Below are 22,371 nucleotides of genomic sequence, written 5' to 3'. Positions count from 1 at the left end.
GTCTCAGGTACTGGTACTACAGGAAGAGGCAATTGCTAGAGTGGCCAGGGATGTTCTGTTAAGGCTGAACATTCCCATTTCTGGTTTAAGGGGACAAACCTGTGATGGCGCTGCCAATATGTCAGGTGTACACTCAGGAGTGCAAGCTGAAATGAAGAGGCAGCAGCCATTGGCACTCTACATGCACTGTGTGGCACACTGCGTTAATTTAATCACACAGTCAGCATGTCAGTCAAGCCCTTTAATTCGGGATGCTTTGCAGTGGGTCCATGAATTGGGCACATTAAGTAAGCTGTCAGGAAAATTTAAAGGTATGTTTTCTGCAGCAGTCGCATCCTCAGAGGGACCATCGGCATCACTGAGACCTCTCTGCCCAACCAGGTGGACAGTGAGGGGGCCTGCAATCAGAGCTGTGCTCTCGCAGTATGAGAGTGTATTATCCAGTTTAGAGGAGATGGGTGCCAACAATTCCACAAGCTCAGGGGCAAAGGCCAATGGGCTGAGAGAGAGATTTGAAAAGGGGAAGACAGTGCTTGGCCTTCTTTTGGCAGTTGAGATTTTTGAGGTCCTGGAAGTTCTAAATAAGTCCCTACAAAAGCGAACTGAGACAATTTCTGGCATGATGGATGCAGTTTGTCATGTGAGGTCCACTGTTAGAGTTTACAGGAGTGAGACAAGGTTTCAGGACATTTTTAATAAAGCAGTGGAAATGATTGACTCCCTTGAGATCGAACCAATTCAGGTACCCCACCAAAGGGCTATACTGGAGGGGCAAGCCATCATGTTGCAAAAACACCAGAGGAATGGTACAGGGCAGAATACTACAAAATGTTGGATTGTGTGGATACCCAGTTTGAAGTAAGATTTAGCCAGCCTGATTTGAAAATCTTACAGGAACTTGAGAATGTCTTGATGACAGGGGAAGTGAGTTCTGTTGTGAGTATCCAGAGCTTAACAGTGTCACTCTTAAAGTGCAGCTGACAATGTTTCACACAAAGTACCAAATACAGTCCATCTCAGATGCAGCCGGTCTCTTTAGAAGCATGGGACCTGAGGTCAGGGGCCTATTTGATCAGGTAGAAACCCTTTTAAGGCTGTTATTGGTCATGCCTGTGTCTTCATCAGAGTCCGAGCGAAGTTTCAGTGCTCTGAGGAGACTGAAAACGTGGCTCAGGTCAACTATGACACAGGCACGGTTGAACCATGCTGCTGTGTGTCATATCCACCAGGAGAGGTTGGATGATCTTAACATTAAAGAAATTATGCCAGCAGTTTATCTGTAGAAATGACCGCCGCCGCCATGCATTTGGCTCTTTTGTCCAAGAGTTGGGTAGTAAATAGGCCACATTTTTGTCATATGATCCTGTAACAGCAAGGAGTTTCTGTTTGCAATCTCTCTCTCTATGTCTGTCTCTCTGTCTGTCTGTCTCTCTCTCTCTCTCTCACACACACACACACACACACACACACACACACTAATAAATGCTTGTAGGTAATGCTAAATGTTTACTTATATTTACTGTAACAGCAAGGAGTTTCTGTTTGCAATCTCTCTCTCTCTCTCTCTCTCTCTCTCTCTCTCTCTCTCACACACACACACACACACTAATAAATGTTTGTAGGTAATGCTAAATGTTTACTTATATTTACTTTTTTCTTGCTCATTGTTTGCATGTATATGCATATGTATATATGCATGTGTATATGCGTATGTATGTAACCTCTGCAATAAAATGTGAAAATGTAAAAATGTGAAACAATTGTCACTTAACCCTTTCAACTTAATGAATAAACATTTTTGCAAAATGCACTACAACTACCAAAACTCTTCACACTTCTACCACCCATACACCTACATTACTTCCAGATTCTGAAATTGCAGTAACTCAAAAGGAAGCACATGATGTTTCAAATGTGTGAAAATAGTAAAAGTTGTGTGAAAATGAAGCAGCAGCACATAATTTTGATTGATTGTGTTGTTGTATTTTGGGTAGGCCATCCACTACAGCGAAATTCACAGCAACTTCAATGTCCACTTTCTCTGTGTGATAATGTATTGCCCGTATACATGCAGATGTTAGCCTAAGTTTCTCTGCCCCTACCACCTGGAACAAGCTGCAAAAGGACTTAAAAATAAAAGAACTTATTCCATTGAGCGATTTTAACTCCAGACTGAGAGCACTTGAGACGGCGTCCCTGATTTGTAACTGTTTTAAATGATTTTTTTCTTTTTTTCTTTAGACTTCTGTAAATTGTAATTTTAATTTTGTAACTTGTGCTGCCTCTTGGCCAGGACGCCCTTGTAAAAGAGATTATTAATCTCAATGGGTCTTCTTTCCTGGTAAAATAAAGGTTTAATTAAAAAAAATAATAATAAAATAATAAGTCTAAGACTAAGTGTACCTGGTGCTAAAAATCAAAATAACACAAAGGAATGGACAACCAATCATTTGTACAGTGTAGGCCACATTTCGTGCGACAACCATGGCGCACTGGGGCGCTTGGCCAAATTATGTCCCCACCAATATCAACACCGTTTTTACGCCCTTGAATTACACCACTGTGCCACAAACAGTGAAAAGAATAATTAGAGATATATCACTCTCCATGTGAATGACTAGCTATTTTCTAAAAGCAGTCATGCCAATAACTATTAATTCATTTCAAGAGCTCATCAAAGACTTTTTCCTCATCCCTACCAAAATATGATCCCATACACAGTGTGCTTGTCACAAAAACTGATTCCCGGTTAATACAATTGCCTTGTCCTGTACATTGACTTGACAAATGAGGAAGCCATGGCCTAATGGTTAGAGAAGCAACTTTGGCACCAACAAGTTGCTAGTTCAAGTCCCTGGACCAGCAGGACTGGCTGAAGTGCCCTTGAGCAAGGCACCTAACCCCCAACTGCTCTGGCAAGAGTGGTAGTGGTGTACTTTGTCTGATCAGCCAAAGAAAAAAAACTCAATTATCAATTTGGGTGGTTTGCAGCCAAAACTAAGACAAGAGGTGTTCCTTTTTTTTTTTCCTAGGCTCTTAGAGAGCTTAAGGTTCCTTGGATTCTTATGGACGGATCCATAACTTCCTCACACATAGGCTGTAGGTGATGGGAGTTTGCAGCCACACCTCAAGCACTCCCATCATCAATATACATGTCCCATTGAAGATCTTCTGTCTTTCAGGCCCAAGCTCCATGTACAGCATAAGTGCAACACTACAGTCAAATTCACTAACTATCACCTACTGTATCACGAATGATGACAAATGGGCCTACTTGTAGGATGTAGAATGACAAACACAGTAATGTCTGGATAATATTTTGCTGAATGTCAGGGAGATAAAGGACTTGCTTGCGGACTTTTGAAAAAGGGAGGATAGGGCATATGTTACTATAACAACCTCCTTGGAGAGAGTCATCCACATTAAACATCTGGATGCTGAAGTTTCAGAGGACTTCACTTTGTCTCCTCATACTAATAGTACAGAAATGCTACTAGTGCACATGTTAGTGCAGAAAGGATTCTCATATTCTGTTTTATAAAAGCAAACTTTGATAAAGAACTTCATGATTGGACCATTACTATTCAACCTTTATATGCTCCCACTTGGACAAATTATCAAGAACAACTCAATTATGTATCACTACTATGCAGATGACACCCAAATTTACTTTGCTCTATCACCTAATGATTATGCCCCCCCTTGAATGTCTCTACCAGTGTATTGACCAAATCAACAACTGGATGTCACAAAATTTTCTTCAGCTGAACACAGATAAAACAGAAGTAATTCTATTTGGGAAAAAAGATGAAAGACTCAGGATTACCACTATTCTTGACACAAAGGGGATTAAAACAAAAGATATGGTTAAAAATCTTGGTGTTTTCAGGGCGGCATGGTGGTGTAGTGGTTAGTGCTGTCGCCTCACAGCAAGAAGGTCCGGGTTCGAGCCCTGTGGCCGGTGAGGGCCTTTCTGTGCAGAGCTTGCATGTTGTCTGCGTGGGTTTCTTCCAGGTGCTCTGGTTTCCCCCAAAGACATGCAGGTTAGGTTAACTGGTGACTCTAAGGTGGGGTTTACATTAGACCGTATCATCAGATTAACGTTTTTAAAATGATTAGTGTGCACACAGCAACACCAATACACGATTTGCGTGCACACAGCAACACCAATACACGGATACGCTCGGCTCCGCAGGCATCCTGCGCTCCAAATCACTCCGCCCTGAACAGCGAGTGCCCTCTGGAGGGTGCGCACTCCGGCCCTGCGCAGCTCACAGAGCGCGCAAGTGTAGTGCACAAGCAGTGATTCGGGACTGAGCCGCTGTGTGTGTGATCCCAGCGCATATCACTTACCACTTGCAAATGGAAGGATGGCAAGCCTAAAGACAATCATAACTACACAATGGGCAGTATTTTCATACTTTTATACTCTTTATTGAAAGGTGATACAAGGCGGAAGTCTGCGCCGTTTTTCAGCAGTCGCGTCACATGACCAACGCCAGCGAATCAGGAAGGTGGATGTCACAGTGACGTTGTCCAACGACGACGCCAGCTAGAGCTCAGCACAGCGTATCCCCGTATTCTCAATGTTTACACAGCACCGGAGCTGACACGATCTGGATTGAATACATGGACGCTGGCAGATTCCCGTTTCCCGGCGTTTCCAGGCGGTTTAATGTAAACGGACAGTGCATCCGCGAAGAAAACGAGACAGATACGGTCTAATGTAAACTTGGCCTAAATTGACCGTAGGTGTGAATGGTTGTCTGTGTCTATGTGTCAGCCCTGTGATGACCTGGCGACTTGTCCAGGGTGTAACCCGCCTTTCGCCCGTAGTCAGCTGGGATAGGCTCCAGCTTGCTTGCGACCCTGTAGAACAGGATAAAGCGGCTATAGATAATGAGGTGAGATCTTGGTGTTTTCATTGACAGCGAGCTAAACTTTGACAGTCATATGAAAGCAATTACTAAATTGGCATTTTATCACCTAAAAAACATTTCCAAACTAAGAGGACCTATATCAAAAAATGATATGGAAAAACTTATACATGCCTTCATCTCTACTAGGGTTGATTACTGCAATGGCCTTTTCACATGCCTGCCAAAAAAGACCATCAAACGACTTCAGCTGGTTCAAAATGCAGCGGCTAGGGTTCTCACACGAACAAAAAGAACAGAGCACATTACTCCAATTCTAAGGTCCCTTCACTGGCTTCCAGTAAGCTACAGAATTGACTTTAAAGCATTGTTGCTGGTGTACAAATCTCTAAGGGCCCAATTACCTCTCTGATATGTTGCAGCGGCCTAACCCAATCAGATCTACCAGATCGCAGCAGCAAAAGTTACTGGTAAAACCTGTTGTTAAAACAAAGTGTGGTGAAGCAGCTTTTAGCTACTATGCAGTACAGCTATGGAACCAACTCCCAGAGGACATCAAAAATGCTCCTGCTGTTGGCAGCTTCAAATCTAGATTAAAGACCAAGCTGTTCTCACATGCTTTCTGCTAACTGATACAGTAAATATCATCTTTACATGTTTTAAACTTTACTTAACTTTTACAGTCTTTGCATGTTTTAAATTTTACTTAACTTTTATTCCATTTTATTCCGCTGTTTTTTACTGAACTTTTACTTCATTTTATTACTTTATTTCTACTATTGCTTAATTTTCATATTATTTTTATTTTTCTCTCTTCTTCCCCCTTTATTTTATGTAATTTTATTTTTTATTGTTTACTGTTTTGCCTTTACCTCTGTAAAGCACATTGAACTGCCACTGTGTATGAAATGCGCTATATAAATAAACTTGCCTTGCCTTGCCTTGATTGTAATATGGTACAAAACAGAATTGCTGTATTTTCAGCTTCGCATAATTTTGGTGGGGCTTCCTTAGATCTGCAGGCAGGCAAGCAAAATGTTTAAAATCAGCAGGGATGACAACTGAATGCAGAAGTGAGAGGTAATTGTTTTATAACGTTGCGTAGATATCACTCATTTCATTCCACATCATGTTGCATAGCAACAATAAACAAGTCACAAATTAGGAACTGACAAACAACTCAAAAGGTTAAGTACATTTTCAGTTAACTGTAATAATGTACTGCAGTGTACACTAATAACACTAATGGTAATTAGATATGCCTATTGAATGCACACACACACACACACACACACACACACACACACACACCAGGACTAAAATAAAAAGCCGAGTCAAACTCAGTTCTCTGCAGCAGTGTTACTACCAAACATTACCCTACCTGCTATTGCTGGGTTTCACGTGACGTCACATCCACCTCATTAGTTATTCAAAACTTTACCTGATGGTCTAACAAAGCTCAGTTGACAGTGTTTTTACCGAGACGGTGCATTGCTTGCATGAAAAATGCCTTACGCTTGCGTTGTTTTAGGTTGTTCGAATCGATCAAACCGTGAAACTGATAAAAGTTTCTTCAGAAACTTTTGATAAAAGTTTCTTCACGAAGCGCTAAATTCCCCGGCTGCTTCTCTGTTTACTCCTCACAAAGTCCATATGCATGAAGGTCGCGACAAAATTCTTCCCCAGCCATACAGTTACAATGCACCGTGATCATGTCTCCTTCTTGTTTAACTAAGATCCAGGTCTTTAAAGGGGTTTCTGATGATCTTTGTGAATGAGTTACCTGAGAGATAAGAGCCAACACAAGTGAGGATCAAGCCAACTGTTGTTTGTTTACACTTCAACTTGCAGCGCTTCATTGTAAAGACGCAAATGAAAAGCTTAAAAAACCCTACATACTTACACGGGCAAAAACAATACAGGATTCATTTGGCAGCGAGGTCCTTTACCCAGCCACATACAAAAAAGTTGTAAGCCTCCATACTCTTCCACGCTTTCATCTGTTTTGCGGTGTAGAAGGACGTCTGCAACACCAGATAGTTCGAGATGTCGGGGAACTCGACTGAAAGGTCGTTTTCCAGATCGTATGACAAATCCTTCTTTCCCAGACTGTAGGGATCGATTCCATTGCACATAGCGATCTTCTGAATATATCTAAAGCGAGCAGTGGCTTCTAGATTACGAGCATACTCTGATAAGTTATCACAAGTTGTTTGCACTATGTCAGCCGTTTAGACCACCAGCTATTTCACTTCTGATAAAACCGCTAAGAAAAGTCACGTGACTGAAACCCAGCAATTGCAGGTGTTGAATAAACAAGCACTAACTGTATAGAGCCAGCTGTGATTTCTGCTGGAATGGCAGGATATTTTCAGCTGTGGTGATGTTAGACATTGTATTATTCACATTATATGCTTCTTCAACAAATTTATTCAGTAATGTCAGGAAACAGGTGTGGACACAAGTGCAAGAAAAACTCTGCTTTTTTAATCAAGCTGCCAGAGAAATCCAAATCAGGAAGCAGAAAATCAGAAACCGGGGCTTGACATTAAGGACTGCCTGCTTGCCTGTGGCAATTGAAACATGCATTCGGGCAAGTGGGATATGTCCCCGACATGCCCAACTGGGCAAGTTGGAATGAGCATATATTACAAACTAGCACCACAAAAATTAGTCTTTTTAATATTTTATTTCAGCACCTAAAAGCGTCCCTCGCTACGTATCCGCCATCATGTCTTGGCTGTTTTCTTAGTCTCGGTTTTATTTACTGCTTTGCAAGTTATTTTATATACCCCTGCTCTTGTCGTATGGTATGTGTACTGTTTATAGACCCCTTGTGCATGATGTCATGCATCACGTAAGAATTACAGCTGGGGTCAGACAGACACCGTCTTTCATGCAAGCAAGGCTTAATCTGTCTTCAATATGGTTAATTTTTGCGCTGTTTTTGCTTGTTCGAACAGAGAAATAGATAAAAGGCATTACCGTCTCCCCACTATCAAGAAAAATGTTAACAAATAAAAGCAAATGCTTCAAGAACAACGGGGAAATGAACGGTTAAAGAATACGAGGAGAGCCTGAAAACTCCAGAGAAATTCACGATTGTATTTAAAATGTATTTTACAAAAACAGAAAGTCAGAAGTGAGGATGGAAGAGTTTGCTTAAGAATCTCGTTTTATTTTTTTTTTCTGCTAGCATTCGAGTTAGCACCTTCATGAAAGTGTTTGATTTTTTTACAGGTGAAGACACTTCCTTATTTGACACAGACAACCCAGATTGGTTTTGAACAACTCGGGCATAAATACTCAAAGAGCGACATGTGCGATAAAATCCCGAAAGAACAGAACAGATTAAGAGCAGAGAGAGCTGGAGCTTTGTTTCTGTTATCAGAGGAACACAGTCCTGTGCAAAATATTTATATATCTTTTTTTTTTGGACATATCATCCACCTTGGGCGGCACGGTGGTGTAGTGGTTAGCGCTGTCGCCTCACAGCAAGAAGGTCCTGGGTTCGAGCCCCGTGGCCGGCGAGGGCCTTTCTGTGTGGAGTTTGCATGTTCTCCCCATGTCCGCGTGGGTTTCCTCCACAGTCCAAAGACATGCAGGTTAGGTTAACTGGTGACTCTAAATTGACCGTAGGTGTGAATGTGAGTGTGAATGGTTGTCTGTGTCTATGTGTCAGCCCTGTGATGACCTGGCGACTTGTCCAGGGTGTACCCCGCCTTTCGCCCGTAGTCAGCTGGGATAGACTCCAGCTTGCCTGCGACCCTGTAGAAAAGGATAAAGCGGCTACAGATAATGAGATGAGATGAGATCATCCACCTCATTGACCGTAGGTGTGAATGTGAGTGTGAATGGTTGTCTGTGTCTATGTGTCAGCCCTGTGATGACCTGGCGACTTGTCCAGGGTGTACCCTGCCTTTCGCCCGTAGTCAGCTGGGATAGGCTCCAGCTTGCCTGCGACCCTGTAGAACAGGATAAAGCGGCTAGAGGAGATGAGATCATCCACCTCTAGGTTTAAAATAAAAATAAAAAAATAAAAAAATCCCGTGATGCATCATGACAGACTGGCTGCACTGATTCAGTTACAGGTTGCCAGGTCTGTAGAAAACACCCACAACCTACACACTAAACAATAATTTTAAACTCAAACATTATCCTGTCTGTCATGACACAGCGTGGGTTTTTTTTTTCTTTAAACCTAGAGGTGGATGATATTAAAAAAAAAATATATATATATATATATATATATATATATATATATATATATATATATGTATATGTATGTATATATGAGAATATATGTATATTCTCAAATGCAGTACTGTTCAAAAGTCTTGGCACCCTATTGTTTTCTTCATACAAACTTTGTTATAGATTTCTATTTTATGATTTCTACATTATCGAGTAATGAACCTACAGTCTGAGAGAGTTCTACACAAACATACTGAACTTTACAACAACTGCATGCATGTGAAATGGAAATAAATCGACTAAGGCAGGAAAAAACATTTTGGATAAAATTGTTATTTTCCATTACAAGTAAAAAGTAACCAATAACCAAACTTAATAATAAACTTAATCAATAACCAAACTTCAACTCAATGTGTGATCTTCATTTTATGTTATAATTCACAACTGGTTTTCCTAAAAAAAAGTAGTACTCGCAAAATGGGGGGCAAGTAGTAATTAACCTCCACTGTGGGTTTAAAAGTTAATGTCGAGCCCTGGAAACAGTGAACAGGCAGAATTCAGGAAATGAATAAACAGGAATTCAGCAAAGCATAAACCAGAACAAAAATCATAAACCACATAAGAAGCCTGACAAGAAACAAGGTTTGGCAATGCTTTGGTAAAGCTATGAAACACTTCGTATACTTCACACGGAGTGAGTGACCTGAGTCCTTATATACTGTGACTGATATGATTGGGTCCAGGTGTGTGTAGTCAGTCATCTGGGAATGAAAATGTGAAAGCGTTTGGGTGTTTTAGTTCTCAGTGGCCATGTTTGTCGACTATGCTGTATCCTGGGTTGTAGGATATATATTTCACACAACCCAACACCACTTTTATGACATTTATCCATTGTGTTAACCTAATATATGCTACTTTTTTCTGTTTTGACATGACTACTGGCGGCACGGTGGTGTAGTGGTTAGCGCTGTCGCCTCACAGCAAGAAGGTCCTGGGTTTGAGCCCCGGGGCCGGCGAGGGCCTTTCTGTGCGGAGTTTGCATGTTCTCCCCGTGTCCACGTGGGTTTCCTCCGAGTGCTCCGGTTTCCCCCACAGTCCAAAGACATGCAGGTTAGGTTAACTGGTGACTCTAAATTGACCGTAGGTGTGAATGTGAGTGTGAATGGTTGTCTGTGTCTATGTGTCAGCCCTGTGATGACCTGGTGACTTGTCCAGGGTGTACCCCGCCTTTCGCCCATAGTCAGCTGGGATAGGCTCCAGCTTGCCTGCGACCCTGTAGAACAGGATAAAGCGGCTAGAGATAGTGAGATGAGACATGACTACTGCTATGTCGAAGATGCTATGAAGCCACCACTAAAGGACCTTGATGTCTATGTCTTGGTACTAACATTAACATGCTGTGATGATGGATTACCATGATTTGTCAGATTCTGTCCAGTCATAGGTAGTGTTGTATTGCTAGTGGATAAGTGGATTCATATACTGTATTATTATACATACAGGACAATTTTTCGATGGAATAAAAACACATGTTCTATTCCCTTCTAGCGGGTTTAATTCATTGGTTCGATAGCATGCAATATTGTTAGCATATCGCCTATCCTATGTGTATTACGTCACTCTACCCAATGGAGAATGAGCATTGAATATGGTTTACAACATTGCATGGTTGGCAAGACATGACGTCACACATCGGAGCTGATGCGAATATTCAATGAGAAAGTTTTCTGCTGCGCATGCACAGAAGCATTTCTTTGTTCGCCCGCAGTAAACTATCACAGTGAATTGAAAATGCCATAAAATACGTATTACATGTAAAACTTCCGCGCTAGCGAGCGACTGTGACAATTTGTAAACAGACATGGCCACCAGGTTTGCTTTGTGAAATATGGAAGATTTTGAAAGAGAAAGACAAGTTGAACAACCGAAAGGAATGTGTATGTATAATAATAATATAATTGGCTGGCTATTTTTAGTGGTATATCAGATATATTCCATTCAGCTACTCGTCTTCAACTCATTCAATATCATGCTTGCTGAATGGAATATTTCTGATAGACCACTCAACGCCAGCCAATATTATTTGATTATTGCATGCCCACCTTGTCAACTTTATCATTAAATGCAGTAATTTTGTCATTTTTTATTGTCTTTCTTTTGAACTTCTGAAAGCAAACAGTGCACAGCCTGTCAAAAATGTCATAATATAATTTATGAGATTACTGATCAAATGTATATTTGATTTTACATGATATACATTATGTACACTCACCAGCCACTTTATTAGGAACACCCATCCACCTGCTGTTTTATGCTGTTATCTAATGAGCCGATCCCTTGACAGCAGCACAATGCATAAAATCATGCAGATACAAATCAAGAGCTTCGGTTAATGTTCACTTCAAACATCAGAATGGGAAAAATTGTGATCTCTGTGATTTTCACTGTGGCATGGGTGTTGGTGCCAGATGGACTGGTTTGAGTATTTCAGAAACTGCTGATCCCCTGTGGTTTTCACACAAAGCAGTCTAGAGTTTACACAGAATGAGTGACAGTTCTGTGGATGGAAACATCTTGTTGATAAGAGAAGTCAGAACAAAATGGCCAGATTGGTTCGAGCTGCCACGAAGGATATAGCAACTCATAAGAACTCCTTACAACCGTGGTGAGCAGAAAAGCATCTCAGCATGCAACAGAAGAAAACCACATTGGGTTCCACTCCTGCAGCCAAGAACAGGAATCTTAGAATCCAGAACAAGTTCCTATTAAAGTGGCCAGTGCATGTACATTTAGCTACAATACAAAATATGCCTCCTTTTATATTTATTTTAGTCTCAGGTGGCAACTTCAGCTCTTCATTAATTATTTTTCTGTGGAGGCAAACTGTGTGTAATACCCGTTTGGATGCAGACATCGAACCCCTATGTAGCAAAAATATTATTGTACACTGGGCTACAAGGGATTATGAAAAAATTGAACTGTGAGCAGGAGAACAACCCAGTTATTTAGATTAGTAGACCTGGCAGCATTATAATTTTCATGCTAATTAATACAGAGCCTTGCATAAATATTCATCCCCTAACTGTTCCACATTTTGGTGCACTACAACCTGGAACTGAAATGAACTTAATTGGGATTAGATCACTGAATGGAGTCCATCTGTGGGCATTTAATGGGTCACATGCTCTCAGTATAAATACACCTGTTCCTGGAAGACCCCACAGTTTGTCAGAGAACATCTCATCTCATTATCTCTGGCCGCTTTATTCTTCTACAGGGTCGCAGGCAAGCTGGAGCCTATCCCAGCTGACTACGGGTGAAAGGCGGGGTACACCCTGGACAAGTCGCCAGGTCATCACAGGGCTGACACATAGACACAGGCAACCATTCACACTCACACCTACAGTCAATTTAGAGTCACCAGTTAACCTAACCTGCATGTCTTTGGACTGTGGGGGAAACCGGAGCACCCGGAGGAAACCCACGCGGACACGGGGAGAACATGCAAACTCCGCACAGAAAGGCCCTCGCTGGCCCCGGGGCTCAAACCCAGGACCTTCTTGCTGTGAGGCGACAGCGCTAACCACTACACCACCGTGCCGCCTGTCAGAGAACATATCTAAACAAATGGCATCACGAAGACCAAGGAGCCATCAAAGTAATCTAAGATAAGGAAGTAAAGATATTCACAGCTCATAGGCCATGCATAACACAAAGCTGGGTTATATGGAAGAGTCATAAAGCAAATGAACTCCAGTTTGGTTTTTAACAAAAGACATGCTGAAGACTCAGCAAAAGCGGAATAATTTCATCTGGTCTGATGAAACAAAAATGTACTATTTTGACTTTGCCATAAAGCACTATCTCTGACAAAAATTCAGCATTGGTGATCACCCATAACCACTTAGCCTGTGCAGGGTCACAGGCAAGCTGGAGCCTATCCCAGCTGACTACAGGTAAGAGGCAGGGTACACCCTGGACAAGTCACCAGGTCATCACAGGGCTGACACATAGAGACAAACAACCATTCACACCTACGGTCAATTTAGAGCTACCAATTAGCCTAACTTGCATGTCTTTGGACTGTGGGGGAAACCGGAGCACCTGGAGGAAACCCATGCAGACACGGGGAGAACCTGCAAACTCCACACAGAAAGGACCCCATCAGCCACTGGGCTCAAACCCAGAACCTTCTTGCTGGGAGGTGACAGTGCTAACCACTACACCACCATGCCACCTTTGGTGATCACCCTTAGAACACAATCCTCACAATGACATACAGTTAGGGGAAAAAGAAAGTACAACCTCATTCGATTCCATGTTTTTATTTATTAGTGCCCAAATAACAATTGTGTGGTCCTCACCAACTTCTTTAAACAAACAAATAACCTCAACAACAACAACAACATAGATTTCAATATGTAGTATTTTTCCCCAAAAAGTAAACCAAAATTCAGAAACCAGGTGGGGGAAAAAATAAGTGCACCCTTAGCATTTCTACAATTATTAAGAGAGTAATTAGCAGTCAGGTGTTACTAATGAAATGCACAAGATTATTTATTGATATTACTTCTATATAAGCAAAAGTTTTGGTAGTTTGGTGTTCTAAAGAATGCAGGTGCGTGTCTACATCATGTTAAGAATAAAGGACCTCAGCCATGGCCTCAGAGAAGCTATTGTTGCTCTTCAACTATCTGGGAAAGGATATAAGACTCCAAACAGTTTGGAATTCACCATTGTACAATGAAAATAATTTTTACAAATGGAGAGTCTTCAAGATAGTTGCCAATCTTCCCAGAAGTGGGGATCCCAGCAAATTCAGTCCAAGGTCAGCCCATTTAAATGCTCAGAGATATAAATAAAACCCCAAGAGCTAGATCATGAGATCTACAGGGCTCTGTAAGCACATTAAATTTTTATATTCATGGCAGCACAATCAAAACTAGAATTACTGCTCTGTGGTTGCACAACAGAAGCCATGGCCTAATGGTTAGAGAAGCAGCTTTGGGACCAAATGGTTGCTGGTTCAGTTCCCTCGACCAGCAGGACTGGCTGAAGTACCCTTGAGCAAGACACCTGTAATGTATGCCTCCATGAATCAGTTCAGTTCCAAATTCCCTCAAGGTGTTCCTGATATGTTTACAAGAACATGAGGTCATCTTGATCTTTGACCACCAAAATCTCATCTTTGAGTCCAATTGAAAGTTTCTACCAAATTAAAAGAAAATTCCTCAAAGCATTCTTGAGATATCATGTACATGAGGTCAGTGACCTTGACCTTTGACCACCAAAATCTCATCAGTTCATCTTTGAGTCCAACTGAACATTTGTGCCACATTTGAAGAAATTTCCTCAAGGCATTTTTGAGCCACTGCTTTTACAAGAATGGGATATACATGAGCTCACACTGACCTTGAACTTGACCATCAAAATCTAATCAGATCATCATTAAGTCCAACAGAAAGTTTCTACCAAATTCAAAGAAATTCCCTCAATGCTTTCTTGAAATATTGTGTTCACGAGAATGGGATGTACGAGATCACACTGATGTTAATCATTGACCACCAAAATTTCATCTTTGAGTTCCTTTGAACATTTGTACCACATTTTAAAAAAATCCCCTCAAGTCATTCTTGAGATATTGCTGTTGATAGCACCAAGACATGAAAAGGCAGAATAAGTCTGGCTTTCATGGATGGGTAGTTAGTAAAATGCCTTTTTCTTCAAAAAGCGTATGGAGCAATACTTAGCCTTGCAAAATTGCATGTGAACAAACAACAATATCCTTTGGACTGATGAGCCCAGTGTGCAGATGTTTGTTCATCATGCACAACACCATGTTTGGCAAAAACCAAACACAACGAATCACCACAAACACCTCATAACAACTGTCAAGCATGGTGGTACAGAGGTGATGATTTGGGCTTGCTTTGCAGCCACAGGGCCTGGAAGACTTGCAGTCATTGAGAAAATGATGAATTTCACTTTATACCAGAATATTCTTGAGATTAATATGAGGCCATCTGTCCACGATTTTTTTGCTTTTTGACAAAAAAAAAAGACTACATTTTAAAATCCATTGTGGGGTTTTTTTTTTTTTTTTTGGTCACCTGTGGTTATTGGTTTATTTATTTTAGTTGGTGAGGACCACACGATTGTTATTAAGGCCCTGATAAATAAGCAAATAGAACTGAAAGAGGGTCCACATTCTTTTTTTCCATGACTGCATGGTGGTGGTAGCATCACGTTACCCGTGACTTCTTGATTGCCTAAAGTCCATTTCAATCTCAGATTGTAACACTAAAAATGTGGAAAAGTTTATTGGGATGAATATTTTTGCACCTTTGTAGCATCAGTGCACAAATAACCTAAATAAACACTCACTGATATTATAACTTGTTCAATTATAAATAATAATACTATTATATGATATTATACTATGATGCTAGTTTGTAGTTAGCCTGTTGCTACAAAGGATATGAAAGGATCTGATCATGAGAAATTCATTCTGAAGGGAGATGAGTTTACCCCTAGGTGTGTTACATTAGTAGAGAAAATAAATGACCTGTTTATTTTATTATACTGTTGTTATAACCAGTGGCGGCTGGCTCATAGGGGGCGCTCGGGCGCCGCCCTCCCAGATGTGGAGGGGAAAAAATATAAAATATATCGATATATATTTTTACAAATTTTATTATCAATGTCAGTTTTACTTAATACTGTGTGCCTACATGCGATCTGAATTATTTAAACAACATTTCCACCAACTGACTCTCATTCAATGGTGAATTTCCACCGACAGACGCGTATCATTTCTCTTCTTGGGCGCTTGGCAAAGCGCCCCAGAAGTGCAGCGGAATAGCCAATCGTGTATGGTTGCTCGGGAAAAATCATAAATATTTGGCCAATCAGCATCACCGAATTTAATGGTTTTGGGGCGCTGGAAATTTCGCCCCTGCTACAGAAAATGCATCTCTCTCTCTCTCTCTCTCTGTCTTTGATGTTCAAAACTAGACTTTTGGTTCATATTGGACAATAATCACACATCTTTCTTGTCATAGTTTGTATTCACAACAAGAGTGTCAACACTGTGTTTCGCTCCCCCTCTCACTGTCTCATTTCACAGAAATACACCTAGCTCAGAACACACACACACACACCTCATTTCATAGTCACTCTCTCACACAGAAATCTTACACTCACCTTAGAATCAGACACACACACACACCACCTCACTCAGTCCCACACTCACCTTAGAAACCTTCCTCCCTCTCTCTCACTCACTCATTCACACTCTCTCTCACACACACACACACACACACACACACACACACACACACACACACACACACACACACAGTTGATTTGTATAGATTCAGCTGAAATCATACCCTTGCTGTAAACTTCTCTCAAGAACTTGAGTATTGTATTGTATTTGAAACCGTTCCTTTCCAAAGCATAAATGGAGCCTAATATAGCTGTAAATTGTTAATTTACTTTATCTGTGAAACTGCTGATTTTGAGAAGGAAATTAAATTATTATTGTGGAATTGTCATTTTCTGACTGTTCATTTGAATGCTTATACTGGACTAGGCAGGGAACTCTACTGGCACACACCAGCCCCACCAAGAATGTTTTTCACCAGCCGCCACTGGTTATAACACTGATATTCATGTTGGAAGTAAACCAGAATTATGCCAAAATGCATGAGCTTCCCAAACCTACCTCAGAGCATAGCCACTGCGGTCTTTAGTATACTGAGTACGGATCTCTTCAGGTGTGGGCTCCATCAGGGAGGAGAGTTCATCTGCTGAATAATGCAGTGTGGCTAAACAGTTTCCTCTCATCACCTTGGACATTGCAACACTGCTCAATGCCTGGATGCTTGGGGAACGGTGAATCCTTTCTACAAGACTTGTCTGAGATTTCTGTAGCCTTAAAGAGATGGACATGTTTTATATTAGTGCCCTCTAACTGGATTATGACCATTATACAAATGTCTACAAATATCTGCACCTGTTAAATGTCAACCACACAAATATAAAACAAAAACGCAAAGCAAAAATAAATACATTTCTAGTTTACAGAAGACAAAAATCTACATTATCTCATGCATGTTCCAGGAAAGTAAGTAACCACAAGCAATATCTATTCAGGTGACAAATGATTCATGATTTATTATACATGATATTCTTGTCTGCCGACATATTTAATGCATCTGCTGAATCCATCACAAATAGTCATCTTGAATCACACTCTATAGCTGATTCATTTTGTTAGCTCTTCATGTATTTAAGATGCTAAGGCTACTTTCAAACTAGATAATTCTTCCCCTCCTTCCCAAAAAATAAAACCCCTCCAGTGCAGAATTGTCATGTAATCCTTTGAGAAGCAGCTGGGAACTTGTTAATTGTTAGGGGAAGCCATGGCTAAATGGTTAGAGAAACAGCTTTGTGACCTATAGGTTGCTGGTTTGATTCCCTGAACCTGCAGGACTGGCTCCCAACTGTTCCAACAAGAGTGGTGACATACCTTGCATCTGATTAGGCAAAGAAAAACTGATGATGCGATTATCAATTCGGGCAAGATCCTGGCCATGACATCAGAAGTTTTTTGCTATAGTCCCAGGTTTAATTGTGATTGCATACAAGCAGCTCATTTTTCTCTTGATTTTCTGCCTTCAAAGCCACAGCAAGGCAAATGACCCCCTTATCACCAGAGTTAAACCAATCCTTATTTATGCTTATTACTAATATTAATAAATCCATTAGTTGCTACATCAGACCCATCATACAGGCATATTTTGGCATTCTGCAACTGCAGTGGGAATTGATTCACAAGCATTGCATAATAAACCAAGATACTTTATTATACAAAGACACTTTAGGACCAGTATCTAAAGTCATCATAGATTCCATTAGTGTTGTAGTCAAGACCACCTAAACCAAGACCAAGTATCAAGACCGAGACAAAACCAGGACCAGACCAGTGTGTGTGAAGGGGGGGAAGAGTGGTGATGGCTGTTAACAGTAACAAAAATTTCAAATTAGCAACAAGTTATCTTATTGGATGCATTTGAAGCAGGAAGTTTTACATCCAATTAGAGTAACGATGTTAACAAGTAAATCAGACAATGCACAGGCAATTCAGTGAAATCCCCACAGTTGTGACCTTAGCCAGTCTTGAAATAAAATCCGGAGTCTCTACAGTATGTTGGAGACTGAGACAAGACCAAGTAAAAAAGCGGTCGATTCCAAGACCTTCAAAAAATTATCTTGAGACTGATCTCGAGTACTACAACACTAGAGTCCACATTTCCAAGTGAGAACTTTTCTCTGTTTTGGACAGAGGCTGGACACCGTGTACACTTGCATTACTTGGTGAGCATCATTGCTAACTTTAGCCAAGCTCCTGGAACCAGAATATCAATGTGGCACAGTTTTTGCTAAATGGCAAACTCTACTGAAATTAACTATTTAATCACAATTATTACAAAAGCTATTATGACAAAATTTCATGTGGGCCATTAGTTTTAATTTTTGGTGGTGATGGTTGTACCTATCTATTGCAACGTCTTCCTCTATTAACAGTTGTGTGTGTGTGTGAGAGATGTAAGCACTGAAAGCAGGCCCGGCGCCATGGGGGGGCGAAAGGGGGCGTCGCCCCCTCGTGGCTACAGCCCCGCCCCCTCAACGGAGACTCAGATCACTTAATTGTTTTCTTATGAAAATATAATGTATTATAGACGTATTAATAATTTGCATTTTCAAATACGAAATATTAAGTGGTTGCGCATTGCACAAAAATACATTTCACATAAATCACTACTAAAACTGGCACGGTAGAACAAATCTGATTAGTTGTTATGATTCTTACGTTGCAATCGTAGAATTCAACTGTATTAAGGCAGGATTATTTCAAAAAGCCTGAATTTAAAATTAACCCTGTTTTAGACATACCGTAAAATACCAAATAATAGCCGAGTTCCAATTAACCGCCGAGTTCCCTTTAACGGCCGGGTGTACGCGTGTGTTGTGACAAATAAAGGCCGGTTCCGAATACTCGCCGGGGTCTAAAAAAAAAAAAAGCGTCCGAACGTTCTATCTAGAATCTTGAGGCCCAGCACTTTTCTGGTTTTCTGGTGTTTAAACGATATTGCATTGCATAGTTTTCTACCGAAACAATATGAATGAATGAATGAATGAATGAATGAATGAATGATTATTTCTATAATACTGTTTACAACATTTTGTTACGTGATAATAAACATGCCATTTCAATGTTATAATCTTGGTCTACCGTAATATTTCTTGAGGAATGCAACTCCGTAACTTTTGACAGATGTCTTAGCCACCCCTTTGGGTATACCCAACGAAAGCCAGCGTGTGTGGTGACATTGAGGACTGCGGGTTTCCAAGGTTGGACTGCTGCTTCTGTTAAACGACCTAAATTGCCGAATGCATGCGTCAAAGCACACACTGAGTTTTATTAAAGACCTTATACCATTTCACTTGCCCTTACCCATTCGGATCTGGAAGACGCTTTACAAAAAAGGTGAGAGCGTTCTAACATGCATTTCAGTCTGCTCGCGGCCAATCTAATCCAAGGGGCCTTTTCAACAAGTAATCTGTCGTGCAAGTTGGGCAGAAGCACGCGTCAGGCAGGCAACATGTAGGCCTACAAGTCAGTAACCTATTCAACTAACTTTCATCCGAACTTTAAGTTTTCTACGGGGTCGAGCCACCGTACCAACTCACTCGGGGAATAGGCTCATATCGGCCAAATAGGGAGACGTCTTGGAGAGAAACGTGAGAATGCAAGATGACAGTATGTAGCCACTGCAGGTCACTTATTTTTCAGCATAAGAAAAAACCCTTTGGTTTGACACTTCGCACCCTAATTATGTTGCTTCAACGTCGCGCCCTCCATGCAATTTCAGATTGACAGACATCGCGAAGCGCAAAGGGTGGAGGCTGCATGGGTGAGGGTGATAGCAAGTGACCATAACTTTGCAGAGTAATTAAATCACAGTGCTGCGCACAGACAATGGTGTGGTTTCTTGATTATTTTGTAAAGCATGCGCTTAACTAGTCATTAACAGGAAAAGGTGTGTGATTTATCCTTTATCCACCCCGACTGTGCCATGCGAAGATGCATTCTGCGTCTTCAAAATTCCCTGAAGTCGGCACCGTGCTATCTGTAATCTAACTCTAAACAAACTGTAAGTTATACTGGTTAAAAGTAGGCCTATCTGAGAATGATTTTTTTCCCCGTTTTGAGGTAGATTTTGGGGAAGGTATTTGTGAAGAAGGAATTAATCGCCTGTTCCAAATAGCCGCCTAGTCTCTAATACGCGCCGGGTCTCTTACGTGATTGAGACAAATAATCGCCCGGGCTATTATTTGGTATTTTACGGTATGTATCAATCCTAACTACTGGGGACTAGTTATTGTGGGTGTATGTGTGAAATGCTGACACAGCCGCGCACACACAGACCTGTGATAAGGACAAGGGTCGTGCGGGCGGGGGTTTTACATGCACACTTACAAGTACACTGTCTCTGCAATATCCTGTAATATGCAGTCAGTTTACGGGAGTAGTCTTTCCCCTTCCGAATTAAACGAATTCAATCACAATATTGTGAATCCATTTTATTTCTTTGTAGGCTAAGTTTATCTCCGTTTATGTTGGTGTGTGTGTTCATATATATGGTCCGCTTTGTGCGCAAATAGCGTAAGAATATGTGTTGTTGACGTCACCCCCCATGCAGCGGGGGTGAAAATTCATCACTTCAGAGTGTTTAGTTCCCTACACGCCTAAACTGGGATCGCGGATTAAGTGGTTAGCGTTGACTCGGTGCGAGTCAGGAAGGCTATTACTGGTGCAGCCACGGGGTCTGTTGATTTTTTTTAAATTATGATTTTGGCCGCCGAGCCAAGTACCTTAGACTTGCATTGACGTTTTGTTTTCATGCCGCGGAGCTATTTGTATGTATTTTAAATTTAAAGGACTTGCCTGTAGGTTTGTGTGTGTTGTTTTATGTTTGGCATCTTTCCGGTTGTAACACGTGTCTGTGAGAAAATTGGAGGAGAGGGTTAACAGGTGGGCACGGGTGTTGATAAAGCACAACTGCCCTGGTAATATGCCACATGATTTTCCCAGACTAAAGCAACCTTCGGGGCCGTGGTTTTGTGGTTGGCGCAGTAAATTGTTTGAAACATGTTGGCAGACCGCCATCACTACTACACACTATATGAAAAAATATTTGCCCCCTTGCGATTTCTAATTGCCCCCTTAGTAAACTGTTCCTGGCGCCGGGCCTGACTGAAAGCAGCACTGAACAGAACTTACAGACTACGATATGCATCAGCCCTTGCATGTCACGTGGACTGGTCACATGCCTCATAGCGCCCAAGTACCACTTTCAGTCGCCATACCTCTGACTGAACACAACTGTGTCTAGTTTTGCTTTAGCTAGTCACACTATTTAAGTTCTAGTTTTTGTGCACTGGTATGTCAAGCTTCTGTTGTGTTTACCCTGTGTTGTGTTTTATTTCTCTCCATGCTCATGTTCGTGTTTATGCTCATGATCCTCTTTTGTGTGTTTCATATGTTTGTGTTCTTTCATCTTAATAAAGAAATCTGCACTTGCATCCCCCTTCTACTCAACTTCCTGAGAGTGACAATCTGCTCTATTGCACTAGCAGTATCTGTAACTTTGTTTTCCTCTGAAAAGTCATTGTTCTTCCATCTTCAGACGCTCAAAAAGGATTGTGAGATGTTAACTCTTCAGGGCTTTTCTTAATCCTGTTAACATGAAAGTGTTGAACTGTGAATCTCATATCTTTCTTGGCAGAGCAGGATCCCCTAGTGACAGCAAATAAAAGGCAGTATCAAAGCAAGGTTAGATAGAAGGGTGGTAAAAATAATGAAGCATGGTGAGATGAGGTTGGATACAAGTGTATATAAACTCAGTGTGAGTTTTATTAAGGCAATCTTTATACAAAGTTGAAAACAGGCACTGGTGGAACACAGAAAGTTAAGTCTTAGGCTTAACTTCACACACAACAAACAAAAACCGCAGGGTATACATACCGTTGAAAAGCCGATCATGGATTAAACACAGAAGAAGAAGCCTTTATTTTGTCACATGCACAGTCAAGCACAATGAAATTCATCATCTGCACACACACCCAGAGCAGTGTGTAGCCATATGCCCAGGGAGCAGTTAGGGGTTAGGTACCTTACTCAAGGGCACTTCACCCCAAGGCTGCCCCATGTTAAAGTGCATATCATGGG

At 41.2% G+C, this 22,371-nt stretch overlaps 1 protein-coding gene across 1 annotated transcript in view; it reads right to left on the bottom strand.

Moving 5' to 3' along the window:
* The window catches only part of gc (GC vitamin D binding protein), a 110,141-nt gene that overhangs the window by 48,477 nt on the left and 39,293 nt on the right, over window positions 1-22,371 (bottom strand). The window contains 2 exon segments of the mRNA XM_060907135.1: window positions 16,798-16,908; window positions 16,910-17,007. Of these exon segments, the coding sequence (XP_060763118.1) occupies window positions 16,798-16,908; window positions 16,910-17,007 (209 nt within the window).

This window comes from Neoarius graeffei, chromosome 24 (genome assembly GCF_027579695.1).
Source record: "Neoarius graeffei isolate fNeoGra1 chromosome 24, fNeoGra1.pri, whole genome shotgun sequence".
NCBI classification, from domain to species: Eukaryota; Metazoa; Chordata; class Actinopteri; order Siluriformes; family Ariidae; genus Neoarius; species Neoarius graeffei.
The sequence above is the reverse complement of the archived record's forward strand: the minus strand, read 5'-3'. Positions and strand labels throughout refer to the sequence as shown.